Source organism: Hyla sarda, chromosome 5, assembly GCF_029499605.1.
Source record: "Hyla sarda isolate aHylSar1 chromosome 5, aHylSar1.hap1, whole genome shotgun sequence".
In the NCBI taxonomy this organism is placed as follows: domain Eukaryota; kingdom Metazoa; phylum Chordata; class Amphibia; order Anura; family Hylidae; genus Hyla; species Hyla sarda.
In genome coordinates, this window is record NC_079193.1 from 134,877,302 (window position 1) to 134,900,954 (window position 23,653).

General features: G+C 43.2%; 1 protein-coding gene across 6 annotated transcripts in view; it reads right to left on the minus strand.

Annotated features, from left to right (window-relative positions):
- DDC (dopa decarboxylase) overlaps positions 1 to 23,653 on the minus strand; it is a 216,349-nt gene that overhangs the window by 114,104 nt on the left and 78,592 nt on the right. For all 6 annotated transcript variants that reach the window (XM_056520323.1, XM_056520319.1, XM_056520320.1 and 3 more), the window contains one exon: positions 9,858 to 9,992. In XM_056520323.1, coding sequence (XP_056376298.1) covers positions 9,858 to 9,992 — 135 coding nt within the window. The remainder of the gene's footprint in view (positions 1 to 9,857; positions 9,993 to 23,653) is intronic.

The following is a 23,653-nucleotide window of genomic DNA, read 5'->3' on the forward strand; positions in this document are numbered from 1 at the left end:
GGGGCTTCCTAAAGGCAACATGCCCCCCAAAAACGATTTCAGAAAAACGTACTCTCCAAAATCCCCTTGTCGCTCCTTTGCTTCTGAGCCCTCTACTGCGCCCGCCGAACAATTTACATAGGCATATGAGGTATGTGCTTACTCGAGAGAAATTGGGCTACAAACATAAGTATAAATTTGCTCCTTTTACCCCTTGTAAAAATTCAAAAATTGGGTCTACAAGAACATGCGAGTGTAAAAAATGAAGATTGTGAATTTTCTCCTTCACTTTGCTGCTATTCCTGTGAAATACCTAAAGGGTTAAAACACTTACTGAATGTCATTTTGAATAGTTTTTATAATTGGGTCATTTGTGGGGTATTTCTAATATGAAGACCCTTCAAATCCACTTCAAACCTGAACTGGTCCCTGAAAAATTGTGAGTTTGAAAATTTTGTGAAAAATTTGAAAATTGCTGCTGAACTTTGAAGCCCTCTGGTGTCTTCCAAAAGTAAAAACACGTCAATTTTATGATGCAAACATAAAGTAGACATATTGTATATGTGAATCAAAAATTATTTTTATTTGGAATATCCATTTTCCTTACAAGCAGAGAGCTTCAAAGTTAGAAAAATGCAAAATTTAGAAATTTTTTCATCAAATTTTGGGACTTTTCACCAAGAAATGATGCAAGTTACCATAAAATGTTACCACTATGTTAACCCGATAACGACCATGGACGAGTATAGACGTCCAGGTTGGCGGCCGTTCCCGCACCTGGACGTCTATACTCGTCCATTATTCTCGTGGGTGCTGCCCAGTGCACCCACGGGATCGCGGCAGGGACTCGGCTGTATCACACAGCCGGGACCCTGCTGCACTGCCAGGACCGAAGAAAACTTCGGTACCAGCAGTTTTAACCCTTACAGCCGCGGTCGGAAATGACCGCGGGCTGTAAGTGTTATGACAGAGGGAGGGGACTCCCTCTGTCTCCTCTGCAGCACCCCGCATCGCGATCGCGGGGTGCTGTGTGTAATACGCGGCTGGCCGGGGCCTGCCGCACTGCCGGGAGTGAAGTTCACTTCACTCCCGACAGTTTAACCCTTACAGCCGCGGTCAGAAGTGACCGCGCGCTGTAAGGCGTTCTGACAGAGGGAGGGGGCTCCCTCTGTCTCTCCTGCAGCACCCCGGAGCATCGCGGGATGCTGCTGCATACCTGGGCAGCCGGGGGTCCTACAAAGACCCCCAGGTCTGCCCTGGGTATTGCCTGAAAGGACGTGCCAGAGGCACGTCCTAATACAGTGACCCCCCGACTTATGATGGCCCCGACATATGATCATTTCAACATATGATGACCTCTCAGAGCCCATCATATGTTGAAGGCAGCATCGACATATGATGCTGCTGTGTGTCGGGGCCATCGTACAAACAGCTATCTGAGAGCGCTGACAACTTCAGCAACTGACAGATAGTTGTTTAATGTGCCCCGTTCTGCCTCCTGTTACTCACATGCTGTCCTGCTAACTCTTGCAGGCTTCCACTGTGAGCTCTGTGTAAGCCCCGCCCCCCCCCCCCCCCCAGTGCAGCCATAGCCAATTGCCTGCAGCATCTTGCTGCAGGCATCCAATGAGCTGCTGGCTGCCCTCCCCTTCCTTTCCTATAGAGCTGTAGTCGGCAGGATCATAATGGAGGACATTCTGTCCCCCCTGAAGGTATTTAAAGAACTGTACAGTACTTGTATGCGATGTCACACATCACATACAATACATATACACACAATACACCCCATACATCAATGTTTCCCTATCAGTGTGCCTCCAGCTGTTGCAAAACTATAACTCCCAGCATGCCCAGACAGTCAATGGCTGTACATACATGCTGGGAGTTGTAGTTGTGCAACAGCTGGAGGCACCCTGGTTTGTTAAACACTCCACATACAATGGTCATCCCAGAACCAATTGGCAGTTTCCCATAGAGATATGTATTCAACATACAATGGTTCCGAGGCCCTAGAACCAATTACCATTTTTACATAGACATATGTACTCGACATATGATGGTTTCAACATATGATGGTTCTCCTGGAACCAATTAATATCATACGTTGAGGGACCACTGTATGCTGCCTGCTAGTGAAAACTGTCAGGCAGCATATAACTGCAATGCTTTGGAATACTAAGTATTCCAAAGCATTAAAAAGTGTAAAAATAAATAAATAAATAAAATAAAAGTGTAAAAATGTAATAAAAGTGTAAAAAAAAAATATTAAAAATACATTTATTAAATGAATCTAATAAAAAAAAATGCATAACGTGTAGGATCGCATTGGTGGACATCCGCAGCATGTAATATGCTGCGGATGTCCACCATGTGATCCTACACATTATGCAGCAGTCACGGTAATGAGCTCCCTGCGGCGGCTGGGTAGCTTCGTGTGTCCACTCATAGCGGCGGATTTCTCGCCAGCAGTCATGAGCGGACACACTGAGCTACCCAGCCACAGCAGTGATGGATATATTCGCCATGAGCGGGTGCTTATTCCCACAACATGGCGGATATATCCATCAGGAGCCTTAACTGTCACAGACAGATGCGTTATACTGCCAGCCGACCAAGGACCAATCAGAGAGGTCCCTGGTGCAGCTAATAACTTGTAGGGGTGCGGTATATAAATGGGGTCACTTGTGGGGATGGGGGTACTATCCTGCCCTGAAAGCCAAATGGCGCTCCTCTCCTTCTGAGTCCTACCACGCGGCCAAGGAACCATATATGGCCTAAGCGAGTGTATTTCCGAACATGGGACAAGCAGCTAAATAAAATATAGGGTGCATTTCTTTCAATATCAGAAGTGATGTACAAAAAATATGTCCCCCAAATGATGCATTTGTGAAAAATTGCAAATTTCGAATTTTTAACCCCTTAAGGACCCAGCCATTTTACACCTTAGGACCCGGCCATTTTTTGCACATCTGACCACTGTCACTTTAAACATTAATAACTCTGGAATGCTTTTAGTTATCATTCTGATTCCGAGATAGTTTTTTCGTGACATATTCTACTTTAACTTAGTGGTAAAATTTTTTGGTAACTTGCATCCTTTCTTGGTGAAAAATCCCAAAATTTGATGAAAAATTTGAAAATTTAGCATTTTTCTAACTTTGAAGCTCTCTGCTTGTAATGAAAATGGATATTCCAAATATTATTTTATTTTATTCACATATACAATATGTCTACTTTATGTGTGCATCATAAAATTGACGAGTTTTTACTTTTGGAAGACACCAGAGGGCTTCAAAGTTCAGCGGCAATTTTCAAATTTTTCACAAAATTTCCAAAATCACAATTTTTCAGGGACCAGTTCAGGTTTGAAGTGGATTTGAAGGGTCTTCATCTTAGAAATACCCCACAAATGACCCCATTATAAAAACTGCACCCCCCAAAATATTCAAAATGACATTCAGTCAGCATTTTAACCCTTTAGGTGTTTCACAGGAATAGCAGCAAAGTGAAGGAGAAAATTCACAATTTCCATTTTTTACACTCGCATGTTCTTGTAGACCCAATTTTTGAATTTTTACAAGGGGTAAAAGGAGAAAATGTATACTTCTATTTGTAGCCCAATTTCTCTTGACTAAGCACATACCTCATATGTCTATGTAAAGTGTTCGGCGGGCGCAGTAGAGGGCTCAGAAAGGAAGGAGCGACAAGGGGATTTTGGAGCGTACGTTTTTCTGAAATGGTTTTTGGGGGGCATGTCCCATATAGGAAGCCCCTATGGTGCCAGGACAGCAAAAAATACCCACATGGCATACCATTTTGGAAACTAGACCCCTTGAGGAATGTAACAAGGAATAAAGTGAACCTTAATACCCCACAGGTGTTTCACGACTTTTGCATATGTAAAAAAAAATTTAAAAAATTTCAATAAAATGTGTGCTTCCCCCCAAATTTCACATTTTTGCAAGGGTTAATAGCAGAAAATAGCCCCCAAAATTTGTAACCCCATCTCTTCTGAGTATGGAGGTACCCCATAAGTTGACATGAAGTGCACTATGGGCGAACTACAATGCTCAGAAGAGAAGGAGTCATATTTGGCTTTTTGAGAGCAAATTTTGCTCGGGGGCATGTCGCATTTAGGAAGCCCCTATGGTGCCAGGACAACAAAAAATACCCACATGCCATACCACATTGGAAACTAGACCCCTTGAGGAACGTAACAAGGGGTACAGTGAGCATTTACCCCCCACTGGTGTCTGTCAGATCTTTGGAACAGTGGGCTGTACAAAATTTTTAATTTGCGCAGCCCACTGTTCCAAAGATCTGTCAGACACCAGTGGGGTGTAAATTCTCACTGCACCCCTCATTACATTCCGTGAGGGGTGTAGTTTCCGAAATGGGGTCACATGTGGGTTTTTTTTTTTGCGTTTGTCAAAACCGCTGTAACAATCAGCCACCCCTGTGCAAATCACCTCAAATGTACATGGCGCACTCTCCCTTCTGAGCCTTGTTGTGCGCCCCCAGAGCACTTTGCGCCCACATATGGAGTATCTGCGTAGTCGGGAGAAGTTGCATTACAAATTGTGGGGGGCTTTTTTCCCTTTTACCTCTTGTCAAAATGAAAAGTATGGGGCAACACCAGCATGTTAGTGTAAAAAAAAATTTTTTTTTACACTGACATGCTGGTGTAGACCCCAATTTCACCTTTTCATAAGGGGTGAAAGGAGAAAAAGCCCCCCAAAATTTGTAAGGCAATTTCTCCTGAGTACGGCGATACCCCGTATGTGACCCTAAACTGTTGCCTTGAAATACGACAGGGCTCCAAAGTGAGAGCGCCATGTGCATTTGAGGCCTGAATTAGGGATTTGCATTGGGATGGACATAGGGGTATTCTACGCCAGTGATTCCCAAACAGGGTGCCTCCAGCTGTTGCAAAACTCCCAGCATGCTTGGACAGTCAACGGCTGTCCGGCAATACTGGGAGTTGTTGTTTTGCAACAGCTGGAGGCTCCATTTTGAAAACAGTGGCGTACCAGACGTTTTTCATTTTTATTGGGGAAGGAGGGGGGCTGTGTAGGGGTATGTGTATATGTAGTGTTTTTTACTTTTTATTTTATTTTGTGTTAGTGTAGTGTAGTGTTTTTAGGGTACAGTCACACGGGCGGGGGGTTACAGCGAGTTTGAGCTGCCGCGCAAAATTTGCTGCATCGCAAACTTGCAGCCTGATACTCACTGTAAGCCCCCTGCCCATGTGAATGCACCCTGTACATTCACAGGGGGGGGGGGACCTCCAGCTGTTGCAAAACTACAACTCCCAGCATGCACAGTCTATCAGTGCATGCTGGTAGTTATAGTTTTGCAACAGCTGGAGGCACACGGGTTGGGAAACACTGAGTTAGGAAACAGACAATGTTTCCCAACCAGTGTGCCTCCTGTTGTTGCAAAACCACAACTCCCAAACATTCTCAGGCATGCTGGGAGTAGTAGTTCGGCAACATCTTTAGAGCCAGATGTTGCCGAACTACAACTCCCAGCATGCTTGGAGTTGTAGTTTGCAACATCTAGAGGACTACAGTTTGCAGACCACTACTACAGTGGTTCCCAATCTGTGCCCTTCCAGATGTTGCAAAACTACAACTCCCAGTATGCCAAAACTGTCCAGGCATGCTGGGAGTTGTAGTTCTGCAATGAAGGGCCAGATGTTACAGAACTACAACTCCCAGCATGCCTGGACAGTAAGGGCATGCTGAGAATGTGTAGTTTTGCAACATCTGGAAGGGCACAGTGGTCTCCAAACTGTGGACCTCCAGATGTTGCAAAACTGTAACTCCCAGCATGCCCAGACGCCAAGGGCTGTCTGGGCATGCTGGGAGTTGTAGTATATAGGGTCCCAATACAGCAATGCATGTCGCTTTATGGCGACGTGCATTGCTGTAAAGGGCCCGACCGCGGCTGAAGATCTACTGACCTGTCGCCGCCGCCACCATCTTCCTCGCCGGGATCCGGGTCTTCAGGGACGAGGTAAGTACCGGGGCCGGTCCCCAGCACTCCCCCGTCCCCCGCCGCATCCTCCGGTCTTCCTCTCGTCCTCTCCGGACTTCAAGGGGCCGGGCAGGACGGGAGGAAGTAACCGCCCCCCCTCCTGCGATTGGTCGGTTAACTAACCGACAGATCGCAGGGGATAGGAGGAGGTGGCCGGCTTGCCACCTCGCTCCTAGGCTCCAGCATGGTCCTGGCTGTCTGTGACAGCCGGGATCATGCGAAATTACCGGGCGGTCGGGTCCCAGAGACCCGATCAGCCCGGTATCGCCGCAGATCGCAAGGGCGATTTCCCTTGCGATTTGCGGCGATCGCCGACATGGGGGGCATACATGGCCCCCCTCGGCGTTTGCCCTGGATCCCTGCTGAAGGATTTCAGCAGGGATCCGCTTCCGATCTCCGCCGGGTGAGCGGCGGAGACCAGGAAAAGACCATGACGTATGCATACGTCATGGGTCCTTAAGACCCAGGGTGTGATGGCGTATGCATACGTCATGGGTCCTGAAGAGGTTAACACTGACTTTGTAATAATTCCTGCCAAAAAACGATGGTGTTAAAATACTCACTGTACCCCCTAGCGAATACCTTGAGGGGTCTAGTTTTTAAAATGGGGTAATTTGGGGGGGTGTTCCTATGTTCTACTACCTTTTAATTTCTGCAAACCTTGCATAGCACATAAAAAAAGATGTACTTTTCACATTTTCAAAATTTTCAAAATTTCAAGTTAAATTGTTAGGCTTCTAACTAATTTAAAATGTTAATTAAAAACAAAAAAAAATGACGTCAAAATAAAGTAAACATCTGAAAGTATAAGTTTCATAAACTATTTGGTCAGTAATTATAAATATATGCAACCAATTAGTGTTAAAATAGCAAAAAATCAAAATTTTTTGTAAAAATTTCATGATTTTTTGCATTGTAAAAAAAAACTACAAATGATATCGGCTTACTTTTACTATGTACATGAAGGACAACTTGTGACAAAAAAACAATGTCAGAATTATCGTGATTGGCAAAACTTTACCAGAGTTATTCTCTAATAAAGACAGACATCCCCGTTTTGAAAAAATAGGCCTGGTCTTTCAGGGGCGTACAGGTTTATTTGCATTGGTCCTTAAGGGGTTAAAGTAGAATATGTCACGAAAAAACAATCTCGGAATCAGAATGATAACTAAAAGCATTCCAGAGTTATTAATGTTTAAAGTGACAGTGGTCAGATGTTCAAAAAATGGCCGGGTCCTACAGTGAAAATTGGCTGAGTCCTTAAAGGGTTAAACATATTTGTAAATTACTTCTATTTAAAAACCTTAATCCTTACAGTACTTATCAGCTGCTATATGCTCCACAGGAAGTTATTTTCTTTTTGAATTTCCTTTCTGTCTGACCACAGTGCTCTCTGCTGATACCTGTGGTGACACTGTGGTCAGACAGAAAATAAATTCAAAAAGAAAAGAACTTCCTCTGTAGTATACACCAGCTGATAAGTCCTGGAAAGATTAAGATTCTTTCTGGCACAACAAGATAAAAAAAAATTTCCACACTAGATTACCCCTTTAAAAAAAAAAGAAGAAAACTGGACGTAGCTCCCGTCGCTTCCATGGTACTTCCAGTATTCTGCTAATAGCCTCCACAGCAATCCTTTTTGTGCTTCCTATGGTTGACTTGTCACACTGCAGCTCAGTTAATTGCTGGTCGCAGGGATGTCCTGTCAGCCAGTGAAAGGCTGAGCAGCAGTGTGATGTATTGAGCCCCGGCACCATGAAAAAGACCAAGGCTGGGGATCAATACATCACACTGCCTCTCAGCCTATCTCCAGGCGAGACATTACCATGGCCGACGATTAGCTAAGCCGCAGTGTGACGAGTTGATCACAAGAAGCAGAAAAAAGATCACTGCGGAGGCTGGGAGCGGAATACCATATGCACAGTAAGTACAGTTTGTTTTTTAAATGCTGGCATTCTGGGAAAAGTTATATGCCAGGATACCCCTGAATGCATTCATTTTCACTGGAATTGCAGAACAAAAAGCCATGATTGTGAAGGGAACTAATAATTAGATTTAAAAAAATCCTAAAGGCTACACCTGTTCGTATTAAATATAACAAAATACCTCAAGGCATTGCTATTAAGTGAACAGATTGGATTTTCTAGTAACACAATGATCCTCTTATCACTTAATAACATTAACAATGATTGCATTAATAGTGTTGTGAAAGGTAAATAATACTGATATGCTGAAAGTGTCTTCTTATGGATGCCTCAAAGATGCCTGTATCAAAACAACAAAGAATAGCTAGTTCTGTTCCAAAAGCAATGCAGATTTATGGAACATAATAACAGAGTCCATGGCGTTCTGTACACCATAGTTCTTTTTCTTGAAGAGGTTGTCCTGTTTTGGATTTACCAGTGAAGTCTTCTTAATTTATTTTTCAGACAGCTTTTATCACCTCTAGAGCTAATATATATTCTTTACTGACGGCAGTCACAAGCTGACACACATTGACCCTGCCCTAACACGGAAAATGAATTATCTCACAGCATTCACTGATCAATTGGGTCTATGGGTTGGTTATCGAACATTGGTGCCTTATATTTATGTGTATTTGTGCTTTTGTTCCATGTTGCAGTATTGTTGTGTTGTTCTGAGGTTTCATCCACTTTTAGCTGTAAGTGAGAAGAAAGCTGTACAAAGGCCCATAGATTTTTTATTGGTAAAAGATGAATCTGTGGGAGTGGCTTGCTCTAGCTCTGTCCCTCTTTCAGTAAAGCAGTGAGGTTCATCTGATTTGTAAGAAGTAGAAGTTGTAGAGTGAGGGAGGAAAAGAAAGATCCTATCTCCCTTCCAGAATCAGGCTTAAAATTTAAGATTGCTTGGGACTTAAAGGGGTACTCCACCCCTAGACATCTTATCCCCCCATCGAAAGGATAGGGGATAAGATGTCAGATCGCTGGTGTCCCGCCGCTGGGGACCCCCGGGATCTTGGCTGCAGCACCCACCTTTTGAGGGACCCCCGCGATCTGAAATCTTATCCCCTATCTTTTGGATAGGGAATAAGATGTCTAGGGGCGGAGTACCCCTTTAAGAGCTCCTGTGGAGTCAGAATCACATCCTGGGCACATTTTTCCAGTCCATGGGAGAGATTTATCAAAATCTGCGCATAGGAAAAGTTGAGCAGTTGCCCATAACAACCAATCAGATTGTTTCTTATATTTTTAAAAGAGCTTCTGAAAAATGAAAGAAGCACTGCAACACTTTTCCTTTGTACAGGTTTTGATATATCCCCCTCATATCCTGAGAAAGAAGATAGGACATGAATGTGCAATTACAGAGAGACTGTGCGGAGAGGTTGAACATGTTCCTTACAGCTCACTAGGGCCCTTGTCTGGCTTCATGTCAGGCCTAGGCATCTAGAGGCTGTGACATTTTTCTCCCATAGACTTGCAATTGCTGTTGAAATTACATTAACACCACATATGTAAATGTGTGATACATTTGTGTTTCATTTTTATAAAAATCACATGGTTTGCATTGTGAGAAATAACACACAGAAATCATTGAGTCACATGACCTATGAATTACGTGATCTGCAATGTGAAAAAAGACATTTCAGAAAACAAATTGTACTAAACACACACCATTTTAGAAAAACACATAAAACTGAAAAATAAGCTAGTGCTTTTAGCTAGGTCTTTTTTAAGCCAATAAAACTAAATGTAAAAAGTGTTTATTGTACTTGTTTCTTGTCTTACCTTATTCCTATATACAGCACACTGGAAGAAATGGCTTTTTCAAATAAATAAAAATGATCTTGTATTAATATATCTATTATGTTTAGAACAAACCTGATCTGAAGAATAAGCTACCATACGACTAACAATTTCTGCTTCACTTAAATCAGGGTTTTCAGCCTGGAGTCGCCTTGTAACTTTGGTCCTGGATGCTAGCAGAGCCATTAATGTTGCTTCACTTGCAGTTCCCTAAGAAAGAAACAACATCATTTATTGTTTTATGCCATAGTGTCCACTGGCAAGGTGTAGACATGCCATGAGTAAAACAAAAATATAAGTAAAAAACTAAATACAACTACTGATTACCATTGGGGAAACATGTCTGATCATGTAGAAATGTATCATTGCAGGGCAGCCATTCCAGTGAATGATGTCTAATGACCATGTATGTAATTCTTGAATGTCCTGGCTCCATAAAGAAGTATCTTTAGCAGGGGACCCCTACCCCACCCACCCCTCTACCATATAATGTAGATCTGGCATATTTTGGATCTGCATTAGCAATTTTGTTTCACTTATACATTTTAATTACTGTGAAATGACCACCTAAAACTGCACAAAAATGGTCTTCTAGTAGGCTAGTCTTCTCAATCAATATCCTGATGTAATATAATGTGCTAGGTCACTGCAGGATGATCACTAGACTGTGAGCCCTTTACATCTTTATTATTAACCTGTTTACGCCTAACTGCAGCTGACACGCGCTGATAATACCCGTCATCAGAGATCACTCTGATGCCAATAATTAAACTGTTTAAAGGGGTACTCCGGTGGAAAACATTTTTTTTTTTTAATCAACTGGTGCCAGAAAGTTAAACAGATTTGTAAATGACTTCTATTAAATAATCTTTACCCTTCCTGTTCTTTTTAGCGGCTATATGCTGTCCACAGTGCTCTCTGCTGAACCTTTGTCCATGTCAGGAACTGTCCAGAGCAGCATAGGTTTGAAATGGGGATTTTCTCTTGCTCTGGACAGTTCCTGATATGGGCATCAGGTGTCAGCAGAGAGAACTGTGGACAAGACAAAAAAGAAATTCAAAAAGAAAAAAATTTCCTCTGTAGCATACAGCTGCTAAAAAGTACTGGAAGGTCAAAGATTTTTTTAATAGAAGTCATTTACAAATCTGTTTAACTTTCTGGCACCAGTTGATTTAAAAAAAAAAAAAAAATATGTTTTCCACTGGAATACTACTTTAACCCGATAACGATAACGGACGAGTATAGACGTCCAGGTTGGCGGCCGTTCCCGCACCTGGACGTCTATACTCGTCCATTATTCTCGTGGGTGCTGCCCAGTGCACCCACGAGATCGCGGCAGGGACTCGGCTGTATCACACAGCCGGGACCCTGCTGCACTGCCGGGACCGAAGTAAACTTCGGTCCCGGCAGTTTTAACCCTTACAGCCGCGGTCGGAAGTGACCGCGGGCTGTAAGTGTTATGACAGAGGGAGGGGGCTCCCTCTGTCTCCTCTGCAGCACCCCGCATCGCGATCGCGGGGTGCTGTGTGTGGCCGCGGCTGGCCGGGGCCTGCCGCACTGCCGGGAGTGAAGTTCACTTCGCTCCCGACAGTTTAACCCTTAGAGCCGCGGTCAGAAGTGCTCCCTCTGTCTCTCCTGCAGCACCCCGGAGCATCGCGGGGTGCTGCTGCATACCTGGGCAGCCGGGGGTCCTACAAAAAACCCCAGGTCTGCCCTGGGTATTGCCTGAAAGAATGTGCCAGAGGCACGTCCTAATATGCTGCCTGCTAGTGAAAACTGGCAGGCAGAATATAACTGCAATGCTTTGAAATACTAAGTATTCCAAAGCATTAAAAAGTGTATAAATAAATAAAATAAAAGTGTAAAAATAAATAAAAATGTCATAAAAGTGTAAAAAAATAAATAATTATATATATATATATATATATATATATATATATATATATATATTAAAAATACATTTATTAAATGAATCTAATAAAAAAAATGCATAATGTGTAGGATCGCATTGGCGGACATCCGCAGCATGTAATATGCTGCGGATGTCCACCATCTGATCCTACACATTATGCAGAAGTCACGGTAATGAGCTCCCTGCTGCGGCTGAGTAGCTTTGTGTGTCCACTCATAGCGGCGGATTTCCCGCCAGCAGTCAGGAGCGGACACACTGAGCTACCCAGCCGCAGCAGTGATGGATATATTCGCCATGAGCGGGTGCTTATTCCCACAACATGGCGGATATATCCATCAGGAGCCTTAACTGTCACAGACAGACGCGTTATACTGCCAGCCGACCAAGGACCAATCAGAGAGGTCCCTGGTCCAGCCAATAACTTGTAGGGGTGCGGCATATAAATGGGGTCACTTGTGGGGATGGGGGTACTGTTCTGCCCTGAAAGGCAAATGGCGCTCCTCTCCTTCTGAGTCCTACCACGCAGCCAAGGAACCATATATGGCCAAAGCGGGGGTATTTCCGAACATGGGACAAGCAGCTAAATAAAATATAGGGTGCATTTCTTTCAATATCAGAAGTGATGTACAAAAAATATGTCCCCCAAATGATGCATTTGTGAAAAATTGCAAATTTTGAATTTTTAACACTGACTTTGTAATAATTCCTGCCAAAAAATTATGGTGTTAAAATACTCACTGTACCCCCTAGCGAATACCTTGAGGGGTCTAGTTTTTAAAATAGGGTCATTTGGGGGGATGTTCCTATGTTCTACTACCTTTTAATGTCTGCAAACCTTGCATAGCACACAAAAAAAGGTGTACTTTTCAAATTTTCAAAATTTCAAGTTAAATTGTTAGGCTTCAAACTACCGTATTTATCGGCGTATAACACGCACTTTTTAGGCTAAAACTTTTAGCCTAAAGTCTATGTGCGTGTTATACGCCGATACACCCCCAAGAAAGGCAGGGGGAGAGAGGCCGTCGCTGCCCGCTTCTCTCATCTGCCTTTCCTGGGGTCTAGAGCCCTGCTGCCGGCCCTTCTCTCCCTCTGGCTATCAGCGCCGCTGCCCGTTCTGTCCCCCTGACTATCGATGCCGGCGTCCCATTGCCAGCGTCGATAGCCAGGGGGAGAGAAGCGGCGCCGACAGCCAGGGGGAGAGAAGGGGCAGCGGAACCCATTGCCGGCGCTGCTGCCCCGTTGCCTCCCCCCATCCCCGGTGGCATAATTACCTGTTGCCGGGGTCGGGTCCGCGCTGCTGCAGGCCTCCGGCATGCGTCCCCTGCGTCGTTGCTATGCGCTGCACGGCGCATGACGTCAGTGCGCTGCGCCGTGCATAGCAATGACGCAGGGGACGCACGCCAGAGACCTGCAGCAGCGCGGACCCGACCCCGGCAACAGGTAATTATGCCACCGGGGATGGGGGGAGGCAGCGGCGCCGGCAATGGGTGCCGCTGCCCCTTCTCTCCCCCATACTTTTACTATGTACATGAAGGGCAACTTGTGACAAAAAAAACAATGTCAGAATTATCGTGATTGGCAAAACGTTACCAGAGTTATTCTCTAATAAAGACAGACATCCCCGATTTGAAAAAACAGGCCTGGTCTTTCAGGGGCGTACGGGTTTATTTGTATTGGTCCTTAACCCCTTAAGGACCAAGGCCGTACAGGTACGCCCTTGGTCCTGCTCTCCTGATATAAAGCGGGGTTACACAGTAACCCCGCTTCATATCACGGCGGGCCCGGCGTCATAGTGAAGCCGGGACCCACCTCTAATAGCGTGCAGCGCCGATCACGGCGCCGCGCGCTATTAACCCTTTAGCCGCGCGCTCAGAGCTGAGCCACGCGGCTAAAAGCGAAACCGAAAGTGGCCGGCTAGCTCAGTCGGGCTGTTTGGGATAGCCACGGCTAATCGCGGCATCCCGAACAGCTGACAGGACAGCGGGAGGGCCCCTACCTGCCTCCTCGCTGTCCGATCGCCGAATGACTGCTCAGTGCCTGAGATCCAGGCATGAGCAGTCATGCGGCAGAATCGTTGATCACTGGTTTCTTATGAGAAACCAGTGATCAATGATGAAGATCAGTGTGTGCAGTGTTATTGGTCCCTATGGGACCTATAACACTGCAAAGAAAAAGTGGGAAAAAAAAGTGAATAAAGATCATTTAACTCCTCCCCTATTAAAAGTTTGAATCACCCCCCTTTTCCAATAAAAAAAAAAAAAAAACACAGTGTAAATAAAAATAAACATATATGGTATCACCGTGTGCGGAAATGTCCGAATTATAAAAATATATAATTAATTAAACCGCTCGGTCAAAGGCGTGCGCGCAAAAAAATTCCAAAGTCCAAAATAGTGCATTTTTGGTCACTTTTTATATCATTTAAAAATGAATAAAAAGCGATCAATAAGTCCTATCAATGCAAAAATGGTACCGTTAAAAACTTCAGATCACGGCGCAAAAAATTAGCCCTCATACCGCCCCATACACGGAAAAATAAAAAAGTTATAGGGGTCAGAAGATGACAATTTTAAACGTATTAATTTTCCTGCATGTAGTTATGATTTTTTCCAGAAGTCCGACAAAATCATACCAATATAAGTAGGGTATCATTTTAACCGTATGGACATACTGAATAAAGATAAGGTGTCATTTTTACCGAAAAATGTACTACGTAGAAACGGAAGCCCCCAAAAGTTACAAAACAGCGGGTTTTTTTTCAATTTTGTCACACAATGATTTTTTTTCCCGTTTCACCGTAGATTTTTGGCCAAAATGACTGAGGTCATTACAAAGTAGAATTGGTGGCGCAAAAAATAAGCCAACATACGGATTTTTAGGTGCAAAATTGAAAGAGTTATGATTTTTTAAAGGCAAGGAGCAAAAAACGAAAATGCAAAAACGGAAAACCCCCCGGTCCTTAAGGGGTTAAGTACCACGACTGATTTTCATGGTACTGATTGTCGATTGCAGCATTTAAAATTTTGCTGGTGTTTTTTGCCACAATATTTGATCAAAAAATCTCATCTACCCAAATGTAACCAATAAAAATACAGATCCACAGATCCAAGCACACCAATAAAATTTAAAAATTAGAATATGAATTTTGTTTAAATCTTCTTTTTAACAAATAAAACACAAGATAAACCCCTTAAAAATATGCAGAATTTCATTTTTTTTTCAATTTTGTCCCAAAAATATTTGTTTTGCATTATATTTGATTGTAGAATGAACGATACTATTACAAAATACCATTTATTAAGCATAAAACAATGGCCCCATCAATGAAAAAATAAAATAGTTATGGCTCTTAGAAAGCAAATAAAAGTATGGACAGTTGCATAGTAATGAAAGGGTTAAAGGTTCACCTTTAATAAATCCCACATACTGTGTGTGCATATATTTGCTTTTTTTTACACTTTGTTTATTACTCTGGATTCAGTACATCAGCGTGCTGGCTTTTTCACCTCTCATCAATGTATTAGTATGGCGGGACCACGGGTGTAGCGGTGTGAGTGGTGGGATCAGATAGTCTTAACCCCGGGGGCAAGATGTTGTTAACCCCAGTGTTCATGACGCCAGTGTGGTTTTAGGTTTCTGGAACACCACACCCCTGGTTCCTCCACTATCCAAGTTGCTAGTAGTGAAATAAGAGTCCACAACCAGTTATGGTCAAACGGAGGCTTTACTGACTATAAGACAGATGGAATTATCTTCACAGCTAAGGCCAGATTTCCCAGAGAGGTGGCCAGAACCCAGAAGGACCTCGCAACTTGCTGGACCAATATACTTGTAATTAACTTGACTCGAGATTGGACTTGACTATATTTAGGACTTGGCTAGTTTCAGTGACAGCAGACATAGACTTGAGACTTACTGGAATGACTAGATTTTAAGGTCTTCCAGATGCTGATCACTTGCACTGAGATCTCTAGTGGTTGCTGTGCTCAGTCTCAAACTTTATATAATGGGGGACTGGACTAAAGCCCATTGGTTAAGCTGGTGCTCTCTGGGAGAACATGTGACAACAAATCATGTGACTGCATAACATAACATGTGACAGACTTACACAGGACCTTTTTACTACCTATACATAAGGATTCTCTCTAAGCATTAAAGTGATATACACAGCATTCTGGAAACAACAGGAAACCTCAGTGACCTGGGGGCTCCCCTGCAAGGCCTCCCCCAGGTCACTGAGGGTCTCAACCTGACAGGGCCTAAGGGAAGTACAGGACCATGTCCTGTACTGGGACATTACACATGTGAGATGTGCTAACCAATTCAGTATCATAAAACAGAGCTGCAGAGGGGAGGGACGGGCCAATTATGAGACAGGAGGTGTCAGACTACCTCAGGCTTACTGTAGACACTGTAGCTAGCTGTAGTCATAGATCGCAGCTCTGTCCTTATGGGGCTGAGTTAAATGAGGAGGCAGATCTGACTTACATAGCATGTTCATTGGATTTCACACTGCTATGTATGGTCTAATAACATGAAACTGTGGTTACCCAGTAGTGTTGCTCGCGAATATTCGCAATTCGAATATTATTCGCGAATATCGCATATTCGCGAATTCGCGAATTTCGCGAATATAGCGCTATATATTCGTAATTACGAATATTCGTTTTTTTTTTTTTTTTTTCTTCACAGTACACATCACAGTGATCACCCCTCTCTGCTTCCAGCTCGTGTGGTGTAAAGAAGACTCCAATACTACTGTGTGAGACTGGCGCGCGGAAATTCGCATATGCGAATATTAGTATATGCTAAGTTTCGCATATGCGAATATTACTATATGCAAATATTCGCATATGCGAATATTCACATATGTTAATTTTCGTATACGCGTATTTTCGCGTGCGCGAAAATAAAACGAGAATATAACGAATATGCGAATATTCGCGAATATATGACGAATATTCGTCCGTATATTCGCGAATATTCGCGAATTCGAATATGGCCTATGCTGCTCAACACTATTACCCAGTACAAAATCAAGTGCTCTCCTGTATTTCTGCCCACCCTGTGTGGCAGATGCTGCTTCAATGTCAGTCATGGGACCACTCTCCTCAGAACTCTCTTTATCTCATAGTTTAATGTAATGTTATAGAAGGGTTAATGTATTGGTATTTTCTATGCCCTTGCTACCTTAAGAAACCTGTTGTTATGGACCTTGTTGTTAGAGGAGTATGCAGAGGTGAATCAGGTGACTTATCCAGCCAATGGGATCTAAATTTCTCCCATATAAAGTGAGGTCAGAGTTCAGCTCTCTCTTGCTCTCTTTCTGAGGTACAGTTTGGTGAAGTGTGAAGTCTGTTTGTGAGGTATTTCTGAAGTAGGCCTAAGGCCTAGTCCAGCAACCATGCATCAACTACCAGTTAACCCCAGTACCCAGGTGAAATGTAAAGCCTTGCGGTAAGCCTTACAGTCCGGGGATATATTCAGGTCAAGTAGTAAAGTCCAAGTAACTCCAGTGTAGCGTGGACTGCACTCAAGTGAAGTCAGTCATATACAGCACAATCAACTAAAAGTCCCAGCAAGCTGATAGGCTTCCCAAAGTTCACCCTGCATCTCCTTCATGCTAATCTGAGCTGTAACGGATTGTACCATCTTTCCAACCTCAGTAAAGCATACCAGTTATCCGTAACCTTGCGTCAGAGTGATTATTTGCCCTGTGCCTCGCACAGGAGAAGCTGGTCCACCTCGGGTGGTGTATAGGTCAACCACACCCTGGCATCACGAAACAGTTAATTACACATTACCCTGTCCAACACCACAAAACCAACATCATTTTGATTACAACAGAATCTTTGGCAAACAAATTAAATTTCTCCCCCCGCACTAACCAGTGGTACTGGCTGGTAGTGCGGGGGACGCTGATAAGTTTGATGCCTAACGTGCCTGGATCCGCTGCACCGTTCGCCCCTAATCTTCTATTTTCGGGATATGCTAATGGAGTGCTAACTGGCACTGGCCGGGCTAACTGGCACTCTGACGTCAGTGCCACCTGCCGCAGTGCCGCCCAGCTCAATATTCCTCAACTCCCTCTGCCTCTCCCTCTTCTGCCCGTTCTGTAATGAAGAGAGAGGGGAGGAATATTGATGAGCTGGGCGCTGACATCAGAGTGCCAGTTAGCCCGGCCGGTGCCAGATAGCACCTCATTAGCATATCCCAAAAATAGAAGATTAGGGCCGAACGGTGCGGTGGATTCGGGCACGGTAAGCATCAAACTGATCAACGTCCCCCGCACTATAAGCCAGTACCGCTGGTTAGTGCGGGGGAGGGGGGGGGGAGAAAGCTGACAGTTTTCCTTTAACTTATTAATTTATGTGGAAAATATTATCCACAAGCAGAGATATACTGTGTGTTAAGCATGATGCAGTATCAACACACTGTTAACTAAGAACAATTTTTTCCCCCATATTTACTCTGCTAATAGCAAACCCTATGCGCCACTGGGAGACAATGTTGAGCATTATCTGCGGATATTAGTATCAGGTTTATCAAGCAGTGACATCAGCTCCATGATAATCTTATGTCTACTGACGGCAGCATGAGAGGATTGGAGATATTTAATAAAATACTATCATGATTCCTCACTAAGATCTTTCTAAGACATAACAACTGTGAATCAATATATTATTGCAAGCAATCTATTCATGTATGTTGGAAAGAGTCCAGAGCAGCCTTTGTATGCTTTAGTGCTCTTGTGTTTGCACTGTATACACAGCTTTGAGAGATAAACAAGACATTTTAAAAAAGGAGGAAACTAGCTTGGTTTTATAAGACAGTAAAATCATAAAATGAATGGTAATTTAAAACCAGCATATTGTGTGTGTGCCTAGTGGGTGGCTTGATAAGGCTATATTGACATAGGGCTTAAGCTCTCTGACTGTGATGTATGTGATGATGTAGAGTCATACAGTAATATATGTCGTCAACAGGCATCTATGTTAATAAATGTATATTGTGCTGTATGTTTTTTTTTTTTTTTTCCAGGCTGCTTTGGTATAGAAATGAGTAGTTGGCTGCACTTGTCTTAATAATTAAACATGTTTTTTTGATCAAATAGATTTTTTTTTACCAATATGTGCTACAGTAGGTCTGTATTGGTTATCCTTCCCTTTCCACATACATGCATGATCCTTTAGCACCCATGACTGTGTGCCAATTCACTGGTTGTGCCAACTTGGACAGCTTTTATTTAGTGACTAACCACCACATACCAGGAACATCCCACAAGACCTGCTGCTTTGAAGATGCTCTAACCAGTAGTTTAATCATTACAACTTGGCCCTTGCCTAGATCCTTAATCATATTTTCTGCTTCCAACTCATCACCTTCAAGAACTAACTCTTCACTTGCTGCCTTATTTATCCCATGTCTTCGTACCATTGTTTTAATCTTATTCACTAGTCAGTGGTTTAAAGGGATACTCTGGAGAAGTGTCTGATACGGGAGTCTGACAGCTTGGACCCTTTGCAATATCCAGAAGGGGGCCCAGCAACTTACCAGTCTGTAAATCATGGTAGGTATTGAGTACCTATGGTCAGACCCCCCGGCAATCAGACACTTTACTTCCCCAAAGTATCCCTTTAAGGCAAGAGCTATATGTCAATTTTTGATAACACTACCATGAAATCCCTGAGTTGTGCTGCTGTAATCATGCAGCGTTGCAACCTATTCAAGTGAACAGGTGATCTCACATGGATTTCTTTGCTCCCCACAGACCCCTAGGGTGATATTTTTTCAGTTTGGAAAAATTGTGATTGTTCGGTTGTTGCAATCATGATGCATATACAGTGGGGCAAAAAAATATTTAGTCAGCCACCAATTGTGCAAGTTCTCCCACTTAAAAAGATGAGAGAGGCCTGTAATTTTCATCATAGGTTTACCTCAACTATGAGAGACATAATGAAAAAAAAAAAAAAAAACAACATAAAATCACATTGTTTGATTTTTAAAGAATTTATTTGCAAATTATGGTGGAAAATAAGTATTTGGTCAGTAACAAAAGTTCATCTCAATACTTTGTTATATAGCCTTTGTTGGCAATGACAGAGGTCTAACGTTTTCTGTAAGTCTTCACAAGGTTTTCACACACTGTTGCTGGTATTTTGGCCATTTCCTCCATGCAGATCTCCTCTAGAGCAGTGATGTTTTGGGGCTGTCGCTGGACTTTCAACTCCCTCCAAATGTTTTCTATGGGGCTGAGATCTAGAGACTGGTTAGGCCACTCCAGGACCTTGAAATGCTTCTTACGAAGCCAATCATTCGTTGCCTGGTGTGTTTGGGATCATTTTCATGCTGAAAGACCCAGCCATGTTTCATCTTCAATGCCCTTGCTGATGGAAGGGGGTTTTCACGCAAAATCTCATGATTCATTCTTTCTTTTTCACGAATCAGTCGTCCTGGTCCCTTAGCAGAAAAACAGCCCCAAAGCATGATGTTTCCACCCCCATGCTTCACAGTAGGTATGGTGTTCTTTGGATGCAACTCAGCATTCTTTTTCCTCCAAACACAACGAGTTGAGTTTTTACCAAAAAGTTCTACTTTGGTTTCATCTGACCATATGACATTCTCCCAATACTCTTCTGGTTCATCCAAATGCTCTCTAGCATAAGTCAGATGGGCCCGGACATGTACTGGATTAAGCAAGGGGACACGTCTGGCAATGCATGATTCGAGTCCCTGGCGGAGTAGTGTGTTACTGATGGTAGCCTTTGTTACTTTGGTCCCAGCTCCCTGCAGGTCATTCACTATGTCCCCGCGTATGGTTCTGGGATTGTTGCTCACTGTTCTTGTGATCATTTTAACACCACAGGGTGTGGTCATGCGTGGAGCCCCAGATCGTGGGAGATTATCAGGGGTCTTGTATGTCTTCCATTTTCTAATAATTGCTCCCACAGTTGATTTCTTCACACCAAGCTGCTTGCCTATTGCAGATTCAGTCTTCCCAGCCTGGTGCAGGTCTACAATTTTGTTTCTGGTGTCCTTCGACAGCTCTTTGGTCTTGGCCATAGTGGAGTTTAAAGTGTTACTGTTTGAGTTTGTGGACAGTTGTCCTTTATACTGATAACAAGTTCAAACAGGAGCCATTAATACAGGTAATGAGTCGAGGACAGAGGAGACTCTTAAAGATGAAGTTACAGGTCTGTGAGAACCAGATATCTTGCTTGTTAGTGGTGACCAAATACTTATTTTCCCCCATAATTTGCAAATAAATTCTTTAAAAATCAGATAATGTGATATTATGGATTTTTTTTCTCATTATGTCTCTCATAGTTGAGGTTTACCTATGATGAAAATTACAGGCCTCTCTCATCTTGCACAACTTGCACAATTGGTGGCTGACTAAAAAAATTGTTGCCCCTCTGTACTAAAATGTGGCTGTGTTACACAATGGGCCTAAATGTTATACCATTATTGCACCATTGTTAACCAATGATATTACATGTAATTCCTTCTTTTACTTCAATGTAGTTAAAAAGAGAAGCAAAATCTCTAGTTCATTATATTATTATAGAAAAACAATACAGTTCATTGAAATGACATTTCTCATTCCTACACCTGTTATGCTCCATTTAGTGTAGTCTTAAAATAATTAATGGTGAGATTCGTCAAACCCTGTGCAGAGGAAAAGTTGAGTAGTTGCATATAACAACTAATCTGATCGCTTCTTTCATTTTACAAAGGCCTCTGAAAAATTAAAACGATCTGATTTGTTGCTATGGGCAACTATTCAGCTTTTCTTATGGCATAGAGACTGCTAAATGTATTATGTACTTTTCTTGTTGCTATCCTTGTTTAGCCTACAAACTAAATGAGCATTTTACGCAACTTCATATTAGTCTCCATTTAAAGGCCAATAAAGTTGAAATGTTTTCTTTAAATAGTATTGCCAATAAATTATAAAAAAAATCAAAAAGAAACAAAGAGTTAATTGTGGTTGCTATGGTTTTGCCAGCAGCTGTAAAATGATGATGAGTGCTTTCTTTCATCTCTCATTTCAAGAGTTGCCTCAGACCCGGCAGCTGGTAATAATGCCTCGGAAAGATGCAGGTTTATAAATGCAATTACATGGCAATTTTCTCAGGCAATAGTTTACAAACAGTGCAATTACAGCCGGCACGGTAATAGGCTTTTAGCCTTCTCCAGTCACACAGCGTTTAGGATTTGTGCCCTCTTGTAAGTTCAGGGGAGATAGAAAATCAATAATATAAAATGTCTTACAACACATTGCATCACGTTGAAGACACACTTGTTTTCCTAAATGTCAGTTGTTGCTACAGGATTTATTGATAATCGATGAGTAGAGCAATAACACATTTGTCTTTATTGCGAACATGATAACATTAAAATCCCTTTGTACTGATATTAACAATTGCATAGAAAATGATTGTGTACTTTAGTCCGGCTGTTGAACTTGGTTGCAGAATATGACCATATAGTAAAAAAGCCTTGTATTTTTTTCACCATGTAAGGCTAGGTTCACACTTGCTTCATGTCTAGAGATGAGCGAGCAGAATCCAACGAACCCAGATTCGACCCAAACTTTGGGTTTTTCTGGCACTCATGCTTTTACTGGTTCGGCTTGTGCGAACCTGTAAATAGCGCGAAAAACAAGAAAGCATGCTTTTTTGGCAGGCAAAACAAGCAGGATAGGGGGCAGTGAGATGACGTAGGGAAAGCAGCAGATCATATGATAACCTAGGTCTATCATGTGATTTGCTGCTTACTGTGTCAATCAAGCACAAAGGCCAATCGGACACAGCCAGGGACACAGAGCGCTCAGGAACTTCTGCAGAGAGGAGACAGAGAAAGAGGGAGAGAGCCAGACATAGGGACAGTTAGTAGTCAGAAATATAGGGATACAGATTACAAAGAGAGACCGTGTGTGTGTGTTAACGGAAGTCAAGACCCATACAAGAAACCTATAGGGGGTAGCTAGCCTGTAGTGTTAATACAGGTCTGTTGCATTTCATATAGTTCTGCAAACACTGTCAGTACACGCTGTGTAGTCATCTCTGCCTGTCAAAAAGCGTGTTCAATTTATACGTAGCTAGCCTGTAGTGTTTATACAGGTCTGTTGCATTCCACATAGTTCTGCAAACACAGTCAGTACTCATTGTGCTGTCATCTCTCGCACGCAAAAGCATGTTCCAGACATGTATCTGGCCTGTTAACAGTTTTGTTGAATTTCATATTTTTCTGCAAACACACCTTAAATCTTTTTAGTTGTGTACATGCAAACATGCATTATACTAAAAGGCCTGTGCATTCCAAACACTTTAGGCTTCTAAAGTGACTGTATGTTATTGTCTTATTAAACTTGCCTTATACGTACAGTGACCCCCCCTACCTACGATGGCCCCGACATATGATGAAATCGACATACGATGGCCTCTCAGAGGCCATCGCATGTCGATGTCAGCATCGACATACAATGCTTTTTTATGTCGGGGCCATCGCATTAAGTGCTATCCGGCAGCGCCAAATGCTTAAGCTGCTGCCGGATAGCAGCTTAATGTTCCCCGTGTGGTGCGGTAAGTATTACTTACTCCTCCACAATGCTCCGGGGTGCCCTCCGGGTCCAGCGCTGGTCTTCCGGCGTCTTCTCGGCCCTCTCCGATGACGTCAATACGCTGCTGCGCACGCCATCCAATAGGAATGGCGTATGCAGCGGCGTAATAACGTCGCTACGCAGGCCCAGTAAGGCCTTGCGGAAGACAGAAGAGGACCGGAGAATACAGCGGAGGACCGGAGAAGACAGCGGAGAGCCCAGCGGAGGCCCGGGATCACCATCGGGAGCGGCGGGGACACCATCTCGAGCGGCGGGGACAGGCGAGTACAGCTTCCTATACTTTACATTGCACGGATCCCTCAACATACGATGGATTCGACAAACGATGGGTTG